This window comes from Tamandua tetradactyla, chromosome 16, assembly GCF_023851605.1.
Source record: "Tamandua tetradactyla isolate mTamTet1 chromosome 16, mTamTet1.pri, whole genome shotgun sequence".
NCBI classification, from domain to species: Eukaryota; Metazoa; Chordata; class Mammalia; order Pilosa; family Myrmecophagidae; genus Tamandua; species Tamandua tetradactyla.
In genome coordinates this window covers 51,612,270-51,628,986 of record NC_135342.1, presented here as the reverse complement: position 1 = coordinate 51,628,986, position 16,717 = coordinate 51,612,270, and the positions used below count along the sequence as shown (strand labels likewise).

General features: G+C 52.3%; 1 protein-coding gene across 1 annotated transcript in view; it reads left to right on the top strand.

The window, feature by feature from the left end:
* CNGB1 (cyclic nucleotide gated channel subunit beta 1) overlaps positions 1 to 16,717 on the top strand; it is a 70,464-nt gene that overhangs the window by 10,666 nt on the left and 43,081 nt on the right. The window contains exons 13-16 of the mRNA XM_077130490.1: positions 4,071 to 4,233; positions 5,526 to 5,615; positions 13,468 to 13,555; positions 14,073 to 14,130. Coding sequence (XP_076986605.1) covers positions 4,071 to 4,233; positions 5,526 to 5,615; positions 13,468 to 13,555; positions 14,073 to 14,130 — 399 coding nt within the window. The remainder of the gene's footprint in view (positions 1 to 4,070; positions 4,234 to 5,525; positions 5,616 to 13,467; positions 13,556 to 14,072; positions 14,131 to 16,717) is intronic.

Here is a 16,717-nt window from a genome sequence, read left to right as displayed (position 1 = left end):
CTGACCATCTCCATTCCCCAGGCTTCCCTATCCCTTCACTCATTCACTTCTTCATTCCCTTTTAAAAATTTAAATATTTCTTGTTCTTTGTTTCTATTAACTCAAAATAGCAAACCCTAAAAAAAAAAATTAAAAAAATAACTCCAACCCTTGACTATTCTGTCAATTTGGGTTGATGGCCGTTGATTACTTAGTTCTTGCTTGTTTCTAACATATAGTGACATAATCTATCATAAATCACATCTTTAAAAGTTGTCAGCAAGCTTTAAGCCTGCATATTTAGATTCTAATAAAAACTGTGATTTAGTTATTAGTTTTGAGTCTAAGCATTCCCTCCATCTGTCCATGCAGCCGTCCACCTTTCCGTCTTCTCCTTTGTTTCAGGAGTGGCAGCGGGTGGAGGCCTCTGAAACAATGGAGAAGGGAGCCTGAGAGAGCACAGACGGACAAATGGACAGAATGTTTGGAAGGAAAGAGAAGACCCACAGGGGAGGGGGAGAGGAGGTGGCTGTCGACCCCCACCCTATGAAATAGGGACCCCTGCACCTCCCCACACTCCCAGGAGAGGCAGGGGAGCTGGAGTCACCTCCACCAGCCCCAGAAACCCCTCTCCAGGTATCTGCCAAATATGGAGGGTCAAGACCTGCCCCTTCCATCAGAACATGGAAAAACAGCCGACAGCAGCCTGTGAGACTTAGGCTGGAGAGCAGGGCTTCCCTGCCCGAGGCTGTGTAAGGCTCTCGAGCGCGCCTCTCTGGGCAATGCCTGCACAGCCCTTTCGTGCCGCCTGGCACAGTCAGTGCTTTCAATGGGGCACAATTTTCCAATGGAGTTTCTCCTAGGCCTGGCCACGTGCTTTCGCTTGGAGGGATGGGGACCACCAGAAGACAGCAACAAATATTTTTTAACGTTTTAACCACATTAAAAAAGCATAAATTAATACATCAGACCTGTGACTTCATGATATTATTGCTTAGGCTAGGGCTAAGAGAAGCAGTTCGGTTTTAAAAGTGGTGGACTAAAGAAGCTGTGGTCTGCAGTGCTGGGGTTTGTGGGAAGAGGATTTAGCCAGGGATCCTGAGCTGGTTGCCTGGGCCCCAGCCAGCCCATGGGTGTCTTTATTTGGGCCAGTGAATGATTTTAAGAAATTAGCATTAGTTGCCAACATTTAGAAATTAGGTGGCATTACATTTTAAAAGTTTGGCCTCTCTTGAAAACTGGGAAGATTTCACTGTCAGGGACTTACATTGTGTTCCCTGAGAGCAGGTTGCACCCGCCACGTCATCCATTTATACCATAATGGGTGGCCTTTGAATTTAAGACCCTTGTGGACTCAAACTGGCAGTAAGGGGTGCCAGCCAAACAAATATTGGAGGCAGGGAAAGTGATCGGTGCAGAGTTCTTTAATCGTGAAACAAGCGAAGCACTTGGGGGCAATTAGGTAGAATTTCTCACCGTAGACCTTCTGATTTGAAGGGTGTGGGGTGCCTGGGGATCTGCATTTTGGAGAAGCACCCACTCTCCCTGATGATTCTGTTGATGGGAGAGGAGCTGGGACCACATTTTGAGAAACAACCAGTTAGCAAGAGGTCAGTGCTTGGGGTCCCAGATGGAAGGCACTGTGGGCCTGGAACAGGGAGAGGCAGGGGCAGGGGTGTCCTGTCCCAGGCCTGAACCTAGGGGGGCCTGAGGGATGTGGGAGGAGAAGTTGTCAGAGAAGATGGACGCTTTGAGCCAGGGCTTGGGCTTTGCCAGCCATCCGAAATTGTTTCTGAGTAAAGGCTTTGGCCTTGAATCCATCCCCAGGACCCCTTGCCTGCCAATCGTGGAAACAGGGGCTCCACCCCCAGTTTTAGTCTTCATTGGGAGGGTCAGGATGGGTTCGGGGGCCCTGAAGGACATCCTGGGCTGGCAGAGAGGATGCTGGTCAGAAGGCAGCGTGCCCGTGAGGGGCTCCAGGGGTGAAGGTCAAAGCCCTGTCGGAGCAGCAGTTCTCGTCACCTAGAGCGCCCATTGTGTCTCCATGTTCCCATGCGTGACCTGGGACCCTGGTGGGGGTATGGGGTGAGGGATGTGGGGAGGCTGGAAAAGCCCAGAGAGCTGTGACTGTTACCTACCCTGCCGGGTAGGCTCGGGGCCCTGCCTGGGTGTGAACGTGTCAGAGCCCTGATCCCAGCTCTTGCTGGCTGTGTGACCTTGGGTGCCCTCCTTCTCTTAACAGAGCTGAAGAATCTTTGACTGTAAAATGGGGACAACATAGGACCTACCTCTCAGAGCCAATCACAGAGATTAAAGGAGGCAATGCTTGGAAAAGGCTTGCTCACTAAATAGTACCTAAAAAGAAAAGGTTACTGAAAGAAAGGCTCCTAAACCAGGACTGCCTGGCCTCTCACATACTCGAGATGCTGGGCGAATCCAGTGCCCTTTACAGAGGGGCCGCCAATGCCAAGAGGTACTCACAGGACACGTTTGTCACCTGAAACAGCATGCCAGGGAAGCAGGCTGTGCCTGTGAGTGAAAGAGCTGGATTTGGAGGCAAATCTACTTACTGTGTGGCTTCGGACAAGTTGCTCAGCCTCTCTGAGCCAGCTCCCTGGTCTATAAAATGTGAGGGTACTGTTTTCATCCTTTGGGGTTACTGGGAAAGCTAACAAGTTCATGGTGAGGGCATACTCTGCCCCCTAGATGTCCCTTGCTATCCCCAGGCAGGAAGTTTCACCCTGAGTTGCTATACCACTACAAGATGGCAACAGAGAATAAGACACGTGACACGTTCCCCACTGGATTCAGGGTCACAGGGCAGAAGCCTCCCTGGTCAAACCCAGAGGTGCTCACCAAACCAGAGGCAGCCAGGACTGACTGTGGAAAAGGCTAATTCAGGGTAGACAGTGGATGGGGTTCTTTGGAGGGCGGGTGCCTCCCCTGTGAAAGGGGGATAGCACTGCTATCTATAAGTGGGGAGAGGGACAAGGGGGAGGAAAGTAACTCTTGCAAAGCAGACAAGCTGGTGCCAAGCACGTGGAAAACACCTCATAAAAGAAGGCGTCAACCTGTGTATTGGGTTGCTCATCTGTAGAAGAAGGGATTAAAAAAATTAAATGGGGAGAATGATGGTTCCCACCTTAAGGCATTGATGTGAGGATTAATAGATTTAATCAGTATAAACCATTTAGCAAGCACCTGGTACATAGTAAGTGCTCAATAAACGTAGCCATTATTGTTATGCTACCCCATGAAAATCACTTCCAAAGTCACAGGATAAGATTCGAAGTCAGCCTCTGTTTAAAGTCCCAGTTACCAATTTATGCTCAGCTTGAGGGCTATCAAGAACCCTGGAAATTTGGTGGCCACCTGCTATCCTCGTAGTCTCCCCCTTCCTCCTAATATCTGCCTGGAGGAGGGCTTAGTTTCATGCTGAGGTGTCCCAGGGCCCACTTCCTCCAAGCTAACAGCCCCAGTGATTTTTGTTGTCAGGGACCAGGGTGAGTGGAGAAGTACTGAGTATTATCTGAGGGTGGGACCACCTCTCCTGAGAAAGCCAAATTCCCTTAAAGAGTGGACCCCATAGGTCAGTAGGGGAGGGAAAGAAGGACTCCCAGAAGCAGGCGCCGAGATTACAGGAATGTAGTATGCTGTCACCAAGGGGCGGCATCTACAGAGCAGGTGGTAGGCAGGCTTTCTCTGCATCCCTTGGGACAACCCAGGTCACCCACCCCTGGATGTGGCAAGAAGGACACCATACTTAGGTCTTTGGTATCACCCTTGCTGCTGTGACTAGAAGCATTGTTTCTGCTTCAGCACAAATTCCACGAAGGAGGTCCCAATGAGAAGCCAACTTGATAAGTGGAATTGAGAGCGCAGTCTCAAGAGTAGAAAGGGGTGGGGAAATAAAGGAAAGAGACAGGGTGAGTTGCCATGGGCTTCAACCCATAGCTTTACCACTGATCTGGCTGCTACTGCCCCTTTCCTGACAAGTGCCTTTTCCCTGCTGCCAGAGAGCTGAGCACCCCCTGGGGATGGCCCCCTCTCCCCCACACCCCACTAGTGGCTCCCCACTGTGTCCCCTGCAGTTGGCATCCTCCCCGGGGGGCAAGTGGAGCCTGATCTTGTCCTGGAGGAAGTTGACGCTTACTGGGAGGAGGGCACACATCAGGACGGCGGCACCAGCCCGCAGGGAGCAGAGGCGGCTCCTGCTTATGAAGAGGAGACTGGGACCATGGAGGAGATGCCCAGGTGGGACCCAGAGATGGCCTGGAAACTGAGAAGATGATAGGCATGTAGTGTAGATCCTGTAGGATAAAAGGGCACAGAATAGAAACCAAGCCAGCCTCCAGCTGCCTGGTAGTCAGACCCTGTCCCCACACCCACGGCCAACCATGGCCACAAGTTCTTCTCTGCCAGTCCCGGGACAGTCTGGGTGTGTACAAGTATGGCACACACACACACACACACACACACACACCTTTTAATTTTTTATTGGAGCAGTCACAGCATTACAGAAAAATCATGCAAAAAGTACCGTGTTCTCATATACTCCTCTCTCCCCTGCAGGTTCCCTTATTAACTTTTTGCATGATGAAACAATACTATAATTATGCTATTAACGTTAGCCCTCTGTTTACATTGGAGTTCACTCTTTGTGTTGTACAGGTTTCTGGGGTTTCTTTACATATATAAACCTAAAATTTCCCTTTTTATCAGTTTACAAATATGTCAATTCAGTAGGTTTAATTACATTCGCAAACTGGTGCCCCGCCCCATCATCATTGCCAAAACTTTTCTTTCACTCCGAATAGAAATTCTGTACCAATTAAACATTAACTCCCCACGCCTCGCCCCAACCTGGCCCCAGTGATCTGTATCCTAGCCTCTGGCTTTAATGAGCGTTCACAATCTGCTCATTTCACATGAGGGAGCCCACGCAGCACCTGTCATTTTGTGTTTGGCTTATTTCACTCCAATGAGAACTTCACTGTCACAGGTATCAGGGCTTCATTCCTTCTTACAGTCGAATAATGTTACAGGTGATTCTGCAACAAATCCTCTTCCACATAGTCTCTGTACATGAGCATAAGTACATTTTCGGGGTAAATTATCGGAGGTGGGATTGCTGGGTTAGGAGGGATGGGAATTGGTTGTTGTGGTATTGATTGCCAAGTTGCCCTCTACAAGAATGTAACAATTTTTGCTCCTCCCAGCAATGTTTGGTGATAGCCACCCAAGCTGGAAGGGCTCAGGGCTTCAGGTATCTTTAAACCCAGGACCTGCATTTCACATATGGGGAAACTGAGGCCCAAAGAGAGTAAGGGGCTGGCCTAGGGTGACAGTGGGGGCGGGACAGGCCTTTTGTGCAGCGAAGGGGCTTCGTTGCTAGATCATGGGCTGCTCGGGTGGGAGCCCCGGGTCCGAGATTGACTGGGGAATCCAGGCTCTGAGTCCGGGGGTCATGGGCAACCCACAGAAAATGAGGTGGGCTAGGCTGCAGCTGCAGGTGGGTTTACCTGCCACCCCTGACTCCATCTCAGGGAACTGCCCCAAATTCAAGAGGAGAAAAAAGATGAGGAGGAGGATGGAGAGGAGGAAGACGAGGAAGAGGAGGAGGCAGAAGAGCTTATGTGAGTTACTTGTCCAGCCAGCCGAGGCACTTGTCCTCCCTGCCAAGGGATGCCCCAGGGAGGTGGGGTTGCCATGGGAGGCTGCTGGGCTCCTGGGCAGGGTGCTCCCTGTGGCCTGTGGGAGCTCCTTTCATTTGTTCTGTGCTGTTCGCTTCTGGGCACTGACCCAGAAGAGTTTCTCCGGCTGGTGCTCTAAAGACCTGGAACTCACATACCCACAACTCAACAACCCCTCTACACACACACACTCACACACATGCAACCTCCACAAGGGCTGGGATTTTTGTCTCTTCTATTCACTACTTTGTCCCATGATCCTAGAACAGTACCTGGCACATAGTAGGCACCAAATAAATGCTTGTTGAATGAATATGTGAATAAATGGATGAATGGAGGGGCATACATAGTGGCTCACAGTTGTTCCTTATTTTAACAAAGTCAAGAAATGGGGCTATCTCTCTCCCCCCATCTCTCCCTGCCCTCCTGTGGTTGCCTTTGATGCCTTCTAAGGCTGCCCTGGATTCTGTTCTACTGTTCATTAATGGTTGAGTTTCTACCCATATCCATAAGGATTTCAACCTTGAAACACATAGAATAGTTCAGTTAAATAAAGATTTAAAAATGGGGACCAGATACAAAATTTATATTTTGTCTAGTGCATCTCCTAATATAACTATGTAAAAGGTTTGATTGGACACCATAAGTACTTGGAATCTCAGGTAGGACATGAGATTTTGTTGGTTTGTCCGGACTGATGCCCTGATGAATCCCAGAGTGATTCGATCAGTGAGTGGAAAAGTATTTGCAAAGCCCCCTTCCGGGAATGGTGAGAGTGGGGAGAAATTCAACTTCCCTTTGAATTCTTGATATTCTCACAAGCAGTGTGGGCAACCAAAGCTATAGGCTGAGCCCCCAGTCTTGGGGTTCATTCATATGAAACTTAACCCCACAAAGGATAGGGCAAGTCTACTTAAAATTTAGGCCTAAGAGTCACCCCCAAGAGAGCCTCTTTCGTTGCTCAGATGTGGCCTCTCTCTCCAGCCAACACAGCAAGCAAACTCACCACCCTCCCCCTGTCTACATGGGACATGACTCCCAGGGGTGTGGACCTTCCTGGCAACGTGGGACAGAAATCCTAGAATGAGCTGAGACTCAGCATCAAGGGACTGAGAAAACCTTCTCGACCAAAAGGGGGAAGAGTGAAGTGAGACAAAGTGTCAATGGCTGAGAGATTCCAAACAGAGTCGAGAGGTTATCCTGGAGGTTATTCTTACGCATTAAGTAGATATCACCCTGTTATTCAAGATGTAAGGGAGAGGCTGGAGGGAACTGCCTGAAAATATAGAGCTGTGTTCCAGTAGCCATGTTTCTCGAGGATGATTGAATGATGATATAACTTTCACAATGTGACTGTGTGATTGTGAAAACCTTGTGTCTGATGCTCCTTTTATCTGCCTTGTCAACAAACCAGTAGAACATATGGAATAAAAATAAATAATAGGAGGAACAAATGTTAAAACAAATTTAGTTTGAAATGCTAATGAAAGCGAAGGGTAAGGGGTATGGTATGTATAATCTTTTTTTTTTTTTGGCTGTTCTCGCTTTATTTCTTTTTCAATTGTCTTTTTATCTCTTTTTCTGAATTGATGCAAATGTTCTAAGAAATGATGAATATGCAACTAAGTGATGATATTGTGAATTACTGATTATATATGTTAATGTTTTAGTTTGTTTGTTAAATTTTTTTTAATTAATAAATAATTTTTTTTTAAATGGGGACCAGAAGTTACTAAGAGGGAGAAGGCTGTTAGAAATGTGGGATGGAGAGAAGGATGGACGGACAGAAGGGCAGAGAGAACGAAGGGTAGATGGATACAGGCGGAGACGAAGAGCAGGCAGGCGCACACCTGAATGCGCCATTAGTAGAGGGAGAGTTTGGCCTGAAGAGAGGAATTCAGGAGTCAGGGTCATGCAGTTGGGATTGGAAGCTGTAGGCTGGAAGAGAAGCCCTAGGGAGGGAATGCGGATAGAGGAGAGTCCTAAAGCCAACTAGAGGTCGGGCTGGTGAGGAGGGAGTCAGCGAAAAGGAGAAGCCCCTGGCAAGGTGGGGGGCGACAAGCAGAGCATGGGGCCCTGGAAGCCAAGTTAGAAAGTGTTTCAAAGAGGAAGGGGTGATCTGCTGGGTGGGAAGGAGGCTGCATGTCGGGGGAACAGTGACAAGGTCAGGGTGGCTGGGGGAAGTGGTAGGAGATGACCCTCGGAGGTGGTGGGGCCAGATTGTAAAGGCCTTGGACTTGATTTCCCGGGAGCCACGGGGAGCCACTGAAGGTCTGTGAGCAGGGGAATGGCACGCTCTGGCAGCCATGTTGGGGAGAGATGGAGGCCGGGAGAGCAGTGGGGAGGCCGTTACCACGGACCAGGCAAAAGTTAGTTGACCTGTCCCCTGGCTCCATCCCCCTTGCACAGTTCCCTGACCCTGCCTCTCCGGCCACCCTGGTATCTCTTAGGCCGCACCCCTCCTCCGCAGCCGAGGCAGGGTAGCACCGTGATGTCAGGAGCACAGATTCTGCCATCAGAAACCTGGCTTTGCTCCTGCTGGCTGAGTGGCCTGGGCTGCTGGCCCACTCGGAGCTTCTCTCTCCCCGTCTTTAAATGGGGGATAGCAATAGTCCTCTCCAGGGAGGTCGTAAAGGTCAGCTGGGATGGTGCATGTGGTAGGGCCTGGCCTGACATAAGTGCTTCTCCATGGTCACTGATGTTCTGGTCCCCTCAGAGGGCCATTTTTTTTTATGCTTTTTTTTTTTTTTGTGAAATATAACATATATACAAAGCAAAGAAAAAAAAAGCAATAATTTTCAAAGCACACTTCAACACGTAGTTACAGAACAAATCCCAGAGTTTGCTGTGGGCCACCATTCCACCATCTCAGATTTTTCCTTCTAGCTGCTCCAAAACACTGGAGGTTAGAAGCACTATTAATATAGTGATTCAGCAGTCATACTCGTTTGTTAATCCCATTTTCCCTGTTGTACCTCCTCCTTCTCCTTTAATCCTTCTCCCAGTCTATAGGGATCTTTGGGCAATGCCTGTTCTGACTTTTTCATGCTGGGAAGAGGTGTCCACATTAAAGGATAGGGGGAAGAAATTAATTGATTAATCTTGGAGAGGTTGTCTCCTCTGAGTTTCAGGATTTATCTGACCTAGGAGCCCTTTGGAATTATAGGTTCCCGGAAGGCAGATGCAGTGCATGAAATCTTTATAAAGTCTCTGTTCGAGCTGTAGGTGTTCTTAAGAGTCAGCATGAGTGATGCTGATTGGAGGTTAGCCAACCAGGGCAATTAGCATGGTCTAACTGATTGGAGGTTAGCAAACCAGGGCAATTAGCATGATCTAACTGAAGCTGGCATGAGTAGCCTCCGGAATAGCCTCTTGACTCTTTGATCTCTCTTAGCCATTGATCCCTTATTGTACTACACTTCTTCCCCTTTCGGTCATGAAGGCATTGAAGATCCCATGGCACCTGGGGAGTCAGCCGTTGTCAGGGAGACTTTAACCACTGGATGCCATGTCCCACTTAGCCGGGCAGAGTAATGATTTTCCTTGCGGAGTTGGGCTTAGAGAGAGAAAGAGGCCACATCTGAGCAACAACAAGAGGTTTCCTGGAAACAACTCTTAAGTCTTGTTATAGTCTCTGCTTCTCTGAGGGTCCTTTTTAGCCCTAGCCAGGGAATAGTTCAACCGGGAGACCTACACATGGATTCAGGGCTTGGAGCCTGCCCAGTGTCATTGCTTCTACTTTACTCTTGCTCAGTTCACACATAGTCTTTCCATCCGTAGCAGAAGGCCACACAGCCTCTACTTGCTAACCTCCAGTGACGGGGAGCTCACTGTTTTCAAGGCTGTCCCTTCCATCTACTCATATACACCTCTGGCTTGTAAAATTATTTCTTACACCAAAACTAAGCTTGTTTTTCTATGACTTCCGTAACCTGATCCTAATTCTACCTCCTCCCCGAACCCCCGAACCCCCTGTGACAGAGCAAGGCTGCTCTAACAGGTGACTGGGCCCTTCTGATGGGAAAAGACCTTAGACGCCGCCTAGCATCTCTAGTGCAGCCTTGTGCGCCCTCAGCTCTCCGCTGCGCATCTCTCACAGGCCTCCAGGCCCCTTTATTTGCCATTCCCCTTGAGTCGAAACTCCCCTTGATGGATGGCAATAAATGTGTGCACACCTATGCACACTAACTATACACGTGTACTCAGTGTACAAAACACATGTCTGCACTATGCACATACACACCAGAACATAGATACCACACACACACACACGAAAGTACAGGCATGCACTCACATACCTACAACACATCCTGGCAGCTGCCTAGCCCATGTACACACTCACACACAGCCACACTACACCCTTGCACATTTTCACACCCAAGCACCTGCAGAGTTACCCACGTCACCGCAGGCACACACATGCTCACACAAATCTTCCGGCAGAGTTTTAAGTTTGGGGAACTTTTGGGCCCCAGGATCCAGGTAGGGCTGAGGGTGCTGTGGCAGCAGGGTAAAGCGGTGCCGGGGCTGGAGGGTGCAAGGCCTGGGACAAGTGGAGCTGGGCTGTCATCCGCTGGAAAGGATGCACTGGGCCAGCTTCGCGGAGGTGCAGATGTCACTGCTGACGCGAGGGCCCTGGTCACGGGCGGATGGTCACCTAGCGACCTGGTCTCTGCCGGCAACAGCTCAGCTTTGCCTAGCAACCACAGCCTTTTGGTCCTCACCTGGTCTCCCTGGGGGCATTTCTGCGGCGTTCCCGGCACATCCCCTCAATCTGATTAGAAGCAAGAAAAGATCGGAGTCTCATCTGCCACCAGAGCCAGACTGGCTGGAGAGCTGAGCTTGGGCTGGGCTGGGACTGTCCAAATCCTCCACGTGTATGCGCCGCCCCCAGGACTGGGATGAGAGTTACAGCCCCCAGCTGACCCCCTGGACCATGGGCTTCCTTGTCGGCAAAGACAGCGAGACCCAAGTAGGTGGCTGCTGCTCCCCAGGGGCTCCCCTCCTACCTTCCGTCGGGGTTGGGATGCTGGGGAACGAATGTGCCGAAGGTGACAGCTGGGGCCTTAATTCGAGGGGCATAGTCCGCTGGGGGATGCGGGGCAGGAAGTGTGGGCTGGTAAATGTTGCAAGCTGGCTGCTGCCACTGCTATCCCTGGGCTTTGAACTTGAAAAGCCAAGAGGGCATCCAGGGATACCCATCCCAGCGAGCCTCGGCTGTCCCTCTGCTTGGAAATCCCTGCGGCATGGGAACTTTCTAGGTGTTGCTGGACTGCTGCTTCTGTGCTGGGCAAGGGCGGGCCTTGGAGGACGCAGGCAACGTGGCTTTGGTACGTAGGCCCTAAAATAGCCCCTGGTGAGGCAGGCAGGGTCACTGATGGGCTTGTGCGTCAGGACTGCAGTAGTTGGGGATGTTTGTGCCAATTGTTCGTCAATCCACGTGGGTGATTTCATAACCCTGCAGATCACTGCCTCCTCTGGGATTAATAAAATAACAATAATGACAAGAATAACAAGAACAAGCTGCTATTTGGTTCCTACCTCTTTTCTGTGCCAGACCCTGTGCTAAGGGTTCTCCACGTGGCAGATCCCATTGTGAAACCCATTTAACAGATCAGAGAGTTGAGGTTTGGAGTTGGAATCCTGCATGTGCCCTGCCAGCAGGGAATCTAGCTCCAGCCACGCTGGCTCCAAATCGGACACGAGGTCCTGCAGATGGAGAAAGCTGCTTGCCATTTCTGAGATAGAGAGTCCAGAGGAATCAGGACATGGAATGTTCTTAATGGCTTTTCCGTGAGACTCTAACTGGCCCTGTTAACCTCACTCCACTTAGCTAGTTGTACAGGCTGGGCGTGTCCTATCTGTTTTGAGAGATGAGCAAAGAGAGGTAGCCCAAGGGTCTCCTGGTGACTTGGCCAAGCGCACACAGTAGATTTCCTGGAATGAGCAGATCCCAGGAAGCCTCTGGTCAGGACTGTGGGAACTTCACTTCCTGCGCCTTTACATTGTGGGCCTTGGGAGCTGAGAAGGGCCCCGAATCTGGATGGGGTCAGCCCCCTTTGGCCCTTCTGGACAGGCCGCCTGGCAGTAGGTGCAGTGCCAAGGGCCTGAGGTAGGGACCACGAGAACATTTTAATTTCTTTTAAAACCAGAAGGAAAAAAGCAAACCTTTAATATATACATTAATGTTAATTTCCATACTAATGTAGTCATAAAACATGATTTTAATATCTTTTTATGGAGAAAGAAGCTCACAAAGGCCAAAGGACCCCACGACCCAGGAAAGTCATCAGGCAGCCCTGCCTGGGCACTTGGCTCTCTTTAAGAAATTCACTTTGTCCCTGGACAGGCTGGGGAGTCTCACCCTGATAACTCAGACCCCCCAGAATGGACTTATCTATACAACGAAAAGGAAGGAAATGCACTGGGTGCTGGGATCCTCCAGACCCTTGCATCCCTCCTCCTCGTCACGCAGGGCCCTGTGGACACTTGGAGGTGGGCAGTAGAGAGGAGGGTTGAGTCAGAGGACACGTGCTCTGTCAAGGCTCAGCCTTGCACAGGTCTGTGATGCGGACAGACCATCGGACCTAAGCTGGGTGGGGGCAGCCGCTCAGGGTTGCTTGGGTGCAGGTGAGGGCAGGTGCTGCGTGCCAAGTGAGCTGCTGTGGCTATGTGGCCACTGGCTGATTCCTGCTCCCAAAACCACCAGGCGGCAGTCCCGTCCCTACTTCCTCGCTCTCCTCGCGAGGGCTGAGACTGGCCTTCTGGGTGGAAGATGGTGAATCCAGGCTTACTGACACCCTGGAACTTCTTCCCCTGTTACCCAGGGGCTCACTGGGTGGGGCAGGACCCCTGGGGTGGGGTGGGGCCGTTTAGGGAGCAGAATTTAATTCAAACTACAAAATCACATGAGCCCCTGGTCCCGGGTCATCACTTTAAACCAGAGTTTGCACACAGGCATCCGAGGGCCCAATTTAGCCCAGAGACAGGCCCTTTTGGATATATTAATATAGATTTATTAGCTTGAATTAATGATCAGCATCTAAACAACACAATTCACGCTCCTCTTGAAAACCAGAAGAACTGGCCACGCTGGTCCCTGTTCCCAGCAGAATGGGGTCAGCCTGCATTGGTTTACCCCCACCCCCACCCCTGCCGAAGCCTGACCCCTGACGCTGTCACTCATTTGTGCCTGCTGCCCAGGCAGGGACCCTGGCACCTTCTGCAGCTGCAGTGTGGCTCTGACCTCAGCATGGCTCGAGGTTTGTGTGGTCTGGGACACTTTGCTGTGTGCTCTTGGCTATCTCAGTTCACCTCTCTGGGTTTCACTTTTCTCCTACTCCCTGCCCTGCCCCCATCACCACGTGGCCTGGAGACCCTTGGCTGACAAATGCTGGGCGTGCACTTTCAACAGTGCCTTCTGGCTACAGTCCAGAAGACAGCTCCTCCAACCACCCTTTACACTTCTCTTCGCCCATGCTGTTTCCCCTCCTGGACCCCTTTCCTCATCTAGTCCCATGGGAAGCTCTATGTCTGCATGACCCAGCTCACAGGCCCCCTCCTCTGGGAAGCCCTTCTTCCTGGGCAGGGTTGTGGCTGTGTCCGGCGCACATCTTAGAGAGGGTGGCTGTTAGCAGGACATGGGCTCTGCGGCCCCTCACTGCACTGGGAGCCTCGTGAGGGCCGGAATCACTTCTTGGGCATTTCTTGGGCATACAGCTGGCGCTCGGCAGAGTGAAGGAGCTGTTTAAAGGTCTAACACCAGCCCTTTCCTTCTGTCACCCGGGGGTCGCAGTGTCCTGCTGGATAGCTGTCTGGTGGCGCCGGCGGGCGGGGAGCAGAGCAGCGTAGACGCAGCGCAGCCCCGGAGGTCCTCGCGCCAGGTACGGGGGCAGCCCTTAGCCCCCCAGCCCCGCCTCCGGGCACCTCTGAAATCCGGGCCGGTGTTGGAGGAGGGGGCTGGGGCCTGTCCACCTGGTTTATGGAGGGATTTTCAGCTAGGGAGATGCCCCCAGGTCAGAGGGGAGCAAAGCGGTGGGAACAGGAGGCCCCACTCAGGGCAGGGGTCAGATGGTGTCATGAGGCCCTTGGGGGGAGGGCTGTAGTCCGAGGTGGGGGGCTCTGCTCCTCACGCAGTTGCAAGATTCCAGACAAGTCGCCTCCTTCTTCCAAGCCTCAATGGCTAATTTTGTAAAATGGGGCTAAAAACACCTCCTCAGGGTTTGTAGAAGGATCCAGAGTGCTGTACACTGTGAAGTGCGGTGCCTGGGTGGGGCGTCCTGTGGTGGCCACCAACGGCACTTTTCCTGTATGCATAGGCTGCTCGGGGAGGTCCCTGCGCGCTCCGTGGCAAGCCCAGGTGTTGGGGCCTGGGGCTGCTGTGTGTGCTGCACTCTGCAGGTTGTACTCACCTCCCTGGATGCCTCAGGACAGGGGCTGGCCGGGCCCGACATGCCAGGTGGGCAAGGCGGAGAGCTGTGGCCGTGTGGTCTCCTGAAGGCAGATCCTGCGAGAGGGGCTGGGGTAGACCAGTGCTGGGAGGGGGCCGATGGTCACATTCTGTCTCCACTCTATTTTTTGCAGGAGCTGCAGGAGGAGACCAGATCAGGAGGTAGGCATGTGTGTGGTGGGGGTGGAGGAGGTGGGCCAGCAATGTCCAGGGTAGCCTCGGTGCAGGGGCAAAACCCCCTTCTCCCACCCAGCCCCGTCCGCCTCCACTCCCCTCTCCCACCCTGTCCTCGGACAGAACCCATCCTCTGCATCTTGGAACCACATTATCAGATGAGGCCTGGGACTCCCCGCAGGGCTGGGGAAGCCCTCCTCCAGCTGTCCTCCCCCACTCCTCCCCTCCTCCCAGCACCCCCCCCCCCCACCATGGAACCACGCCCTTTGGACTATCGCTAGGGAGGATTGGGCCTGACCCTAAATTATCCAAATGAAAACTGGACCCGAGCTTGCTAAGGGCCGTGTCCTGGGCTCCACTTCTCTTGAAGACCTTTTCTTTAACGGCTAAGCTCTCCACGCTGCACCCAGTGTGTGTACTTCGCTGCTGTTTTATTCCTGAGAAGCCTAGGAATGGTGGGGACAGAATCCAGGGAGTCAAGCAGCATCTGGGACAAGCCGTGAGCTGGGACAGATGCTACCCAGCCGAGCCTGTCGGTGTTGCAGGCTTTGCTCGCCTCCATGGGCCCCAAGGCACCCCAGCCTTCCTGTGAGGCAGGCAGACACTTTACAGACAAGAAAACTGAGGCTCCATGTGGACTGATTTGGCTAGCAAGTCAAAAGCACTGACCTGCGTTTCACTCCTGGCTCCTCCCTCTTTCTTGCTGTGTGACCTGGAGCACTTCTGCAACCTCTCTGAACTGTATTCTCAAATCGAGGAAAACAGGGCAAAAACAGTACTTACCTTCTTGGGCAGAGTAAGGGAGACGCTGTGTACCTAGAGGCACCCAGCGTGTGGCTGGCATGGAGTGGAGGAGTTGATAATGGAGGCAGTGATGCCTGTGTTGCTGCCAGCCGGCGATGGAGGTGGGTGGGACTGGGCCCGGGCATCCTAACCCCATATCCTGAGCTTGTTCCCACCTGGTCTTTGAAAAGCAGCTTTTGTTGTCTTCAACACACTTCTATAGAACACCCAAAGCACTGGGCTTGGGGGTGGACCAGATAAGCCAGACCTGGGATGGGGTGGAGGTAAGATTGCAGAGAAAATCCACACGTTCAGATGAAGTGCTGGATCTGTGGCTACCTGTGATTTGCACAAATGCACGGGGCCGACCCAGAAGCCGAGGGGTCTGTGATGGCCCACCAGGGTGGGGCAGGTTGGCTGGGGGTGGGGGTGGGCTTCGCATGTGAGGAGGAAGGCTGGCTTTTGAAGATCTGGTTGGAACTGGACAGGGAGTAAGCAAGGGTTCCCTTAGGGTGCGTGCTGCCGGAGCACAGCTACAGGGCAGGCAGAGGGAGGAGGGCTTAGGCTGCAGCCCAGAGCGGGGCGACGGAACCATGCAGTTGCAGAACAGCCTGGAAAGGCAGACTGAGGCCAGATTAGGGGGTGCCATGAAGGCCCAGCTCCAGAGTTGGAGCTTTTAGGAAGGAGTCAGGGAGGGGGCAGGAGGCCACGGTCAAAGCCATCTTTGAGGCCAGTGTCAGCTGAGAGCAAGCTGAATTGTTGCAGGCAGAGTAGGAGGCCAGGGGTCCCCATATCAGACAAACAAGAGCTCAGAGCTCCCCTCGGGTCTGCCTTTGGGGTCGGGGTCTTTGCGATCGTGGTTTATTCTCATTGGTGCAGGCTGATAAAATCCAATGGCTGATGACTGCCCCGGTGGGTTTGTGGGTGGCTGCCCCGGGGAGGTGCTGGTGGGTGGGAGATGCTGAATTTTGCAGCTGGTGGAATGGAATCTGCCTCCATGTCCCTCTCTGTGCCTGGAAGTCATGTTATCAGCCACACCCCCAGCCACCACCCCCTACCTCCCGCCCCCTTCTAGGACCTGTGATTCCCACCCTCTCCTCCTCCATCTAGTCAGCCCAGCGGGGAAGTCCTAAGGAAAAGGCCCTCTGTTAGGATGCAGCAGGTCCTGCGAGGGCATGGCAAGGATTCCTCCCCCCACCTCTGGGGTCTGCCCAAGGCCCCTTGGAGGAGAACGGCCTCCTGCTGTGTCCTGGGGGGTTCCCGCCATCCCCACGACTTTCATGGAGCATCCTCCCAGGGCCGGCACAGCTGGGGAGATGGAAGGTGGAGAATCCTCCATGCTGGGATGGTCGACGAAAGCACGCGTGAGGTTCATTCATTCAGCCTCCAGCCCAATACAGAAACTTCTCAGTGGCCACTGGCGTGCCCACCCTTTCTTTAGGCACCAGCTGTGAAGTATCTGGGCTAAGATAGAAAGAAGAGACCCACTCCACAGCTCCGGCAGGGCCAATGACCTCTAACTAATATCAGTAGTGCCATCAGTCTTGGGTCCCTGTGATCAGGTGAGCTCATACCCCACCTTGTGTATGGATGCTGTCAGTGCACCCCCCGCTCCCCAAGATGTTCAATTTCTGTGTGT